Source organism: Echinops telfairi, unplaced genomic scaffold (genome assembly GCF_000313985.2).
Source record: "Echinops telfairi isolate 266 unplaced genomic scaffold, ASM31398v2 ScPeMD7_7469;HRSCAF=8507_0, whole genome shotgun sequence".
NCBI lineage: Eukaryota > Metazoa > Chordata > Mammalia > Afrosoricida > Tenrecidae > Echinops > Echinops telfairi.
In genome coordinates, this window is record NW_022111372.1 from 20,943,583 (window position 1) to 20,945,606 (window position 2,024).

General features: G+C 38.9%; 1 protein-coding gene across 1 annotated transcript; it reads right to left on the bottom strand.

Moving 5' to 3' along the window:
- Positions 1-396: 396 nt before the first annotated feature.
- On the bottom strand, positions 397-1,005 carry LOC101645668 (keratin-associated protein 27-1). The gene has a single exon (XM_004713112.1). It carries the CDS (start codon positions 1,003-1,005, stop codon positions 397-399), a length of 609 nt encoding a protein of 202 aa, XP_004713169.1.
- Positions 1,006-2,024: the final 1,019 nt, after the last annotated feature.

Sequence of the window (2,024 nt, forward strand, 5' to 3'; positions counted from 1 at the left end):
ATTAGCAGAATTCATAAGACTAGATGTGTAGGACTTTAAAACTTTTATTTTTAATCCTTTATTGATTTTAATTTAGGAAATATATTACTTGGTTAATAAATTAATTCTAATGCTAAACTTCCATGTACAATAACCAGCAGCCAAAAATTAATGCTCACTGTTCAACTAGCGATGTTAGTTCTTGGTTGCAACATTTATTGCTCTATAACAAACAATATCCTCTGGATCTAGAATAATTCTGATACCAGCCCCTCATAAAGGATTCTAAAATAATTTTCAAAAATTTGAAATTGTTTGAGGGAAAGAGAGAAAAGATAATTATTTGTATTTAGAGTCTTTTAAAATGCTCTAAAATCAGTTAATTCAAATTCAAATGAATCATACTCTAGAGTTTCTTTACTTACTAGGCAATTGCAAACCACCAGTAACACAGCAAGTCGGTTCATAAGTACTAGATGATTCCAAGGGCTGTGTCCCACAGACCAAAAACCTACAGGAACTGGATTCAGAGTTCTCAGCCGGTATTTGACGAAGTTCCTTTTCCAGAGTTTGGCAACTTTTACACACATACGTCTTGTGTGGACAATTCCTTTCCACATAGCTCACAGGTTGGCAGCTCAGAATTACATGACCCATTTGCTGGCTGCATCCTGGCTGGGAAGATGGAAGGACACGCTCCGGTACTGCCGAGTCAGCTCCTGCTGGGCCCATTGTCCTCTCACGGGAAATGGGATCAGGACACACTGTCTGGATAACTCTGGGGAAGCAGGCACTTGGCACACCACTGTCTTCTGAGCGTGAATTCTGCTGACACTTGGTCGCTTGGCAACTAGTGCTTTCACAGCAGGTTTCTTGGAAGTTATCCAGGAGCCAGGTTCTGCTATAGCAGCTGCTGGGTAAATGTAATCCGTCTTCAACGTTCACAGGATTAGAGGCATGTTCAATGGCGGAGAGTGGTGGGACACTGTAGAAACTCCAGCATGAGTGGCTGTGACTGTGGGACATATTGCTCAAGCCTTGATCGGTGTTGGTCATGAAAACCCAACATGCTGGGTTTGAAGATCAGATTCTTTGCTGGGGAGATTATATACTCAGAAAACTGGGTGTTGGCTTCTTCCTGAGTCTTCATTGCCCCTCATTGCTTAAGTTAATTTGAAGGATAGCTTCTCATTAGCACAGCTTTTAGTTATATATGGAGATGACGTCTCATTAACAAAGAGGCAAGTTAATTTTGAATCTTCAAAATGGCTTTTATCTTAACCCCAAAGTTGACTCATCAGTCAAGGGTTTGCCAAATATGAGTCTCAACATGCCATCCAAGCTGATCTCTCTCTCTCTCTCTCTCTTTCTTCTTTAGTCACTCTGACTCTCCATACTGGTGAATTTAAAATGAGGGAGAACTATCAAAACAGTTCATTGAAAACTGGTTAGTAATCAACAGGGTGTTTTGAGAGATGCTACCTTGGTATAGTTATATGATATTTATATCATTTTTATTGAGAAAACCCAGTTGAGTTACTTCTCATTCAGCTCAGGTCTTGGTCTCACCAGTTAACTGAACAAAGGTCTTTGAAATGGCATTCGTTCTCACTGCCCACCGAACTCCTGAAAGTAGGCATTTCCCTACGGACATCTCTCCCTTTGTTCCCTTCAGTTCTCTGAAGGCTGGGTTCAAATGTGCTCTCTTCATGACATTTTGCCCTGACCTCCTCAGTTAGAAGGGATTGCTTTTTTCTCTGAATTACCAATGGATTTGACCCCTTCTTTATACTTTACGCTGTTTTCACTTGTGTTTGTTTCTTTAATGCTGAAAATTTTTATTTTTAATGAAGATAATTATTTTCATATTTATTTTAGTTTATTCAGCACTTTACTTCAGGAATTCAGCAATCAATTCTTACATTTATCTCATCATGCTATAGTGAGCATAGTTTCATACTCATAACCTAGAATCTCTGAGCACAGTTTTATAACACAATTTGATTCCATTTATGACAGTGAAACAAAATGGAAACGTGTTTTAA

Bases quoted from the DNA above. Each gene is read 5' to 3' on its own strand.
- LOC101645668 (XM_004713112.1), bottom strand. From the start codon at position 1,005: ATGTCCCACAGTCACAGCCACTCATGCTGGAGTTTCTACAGTGTCCCA.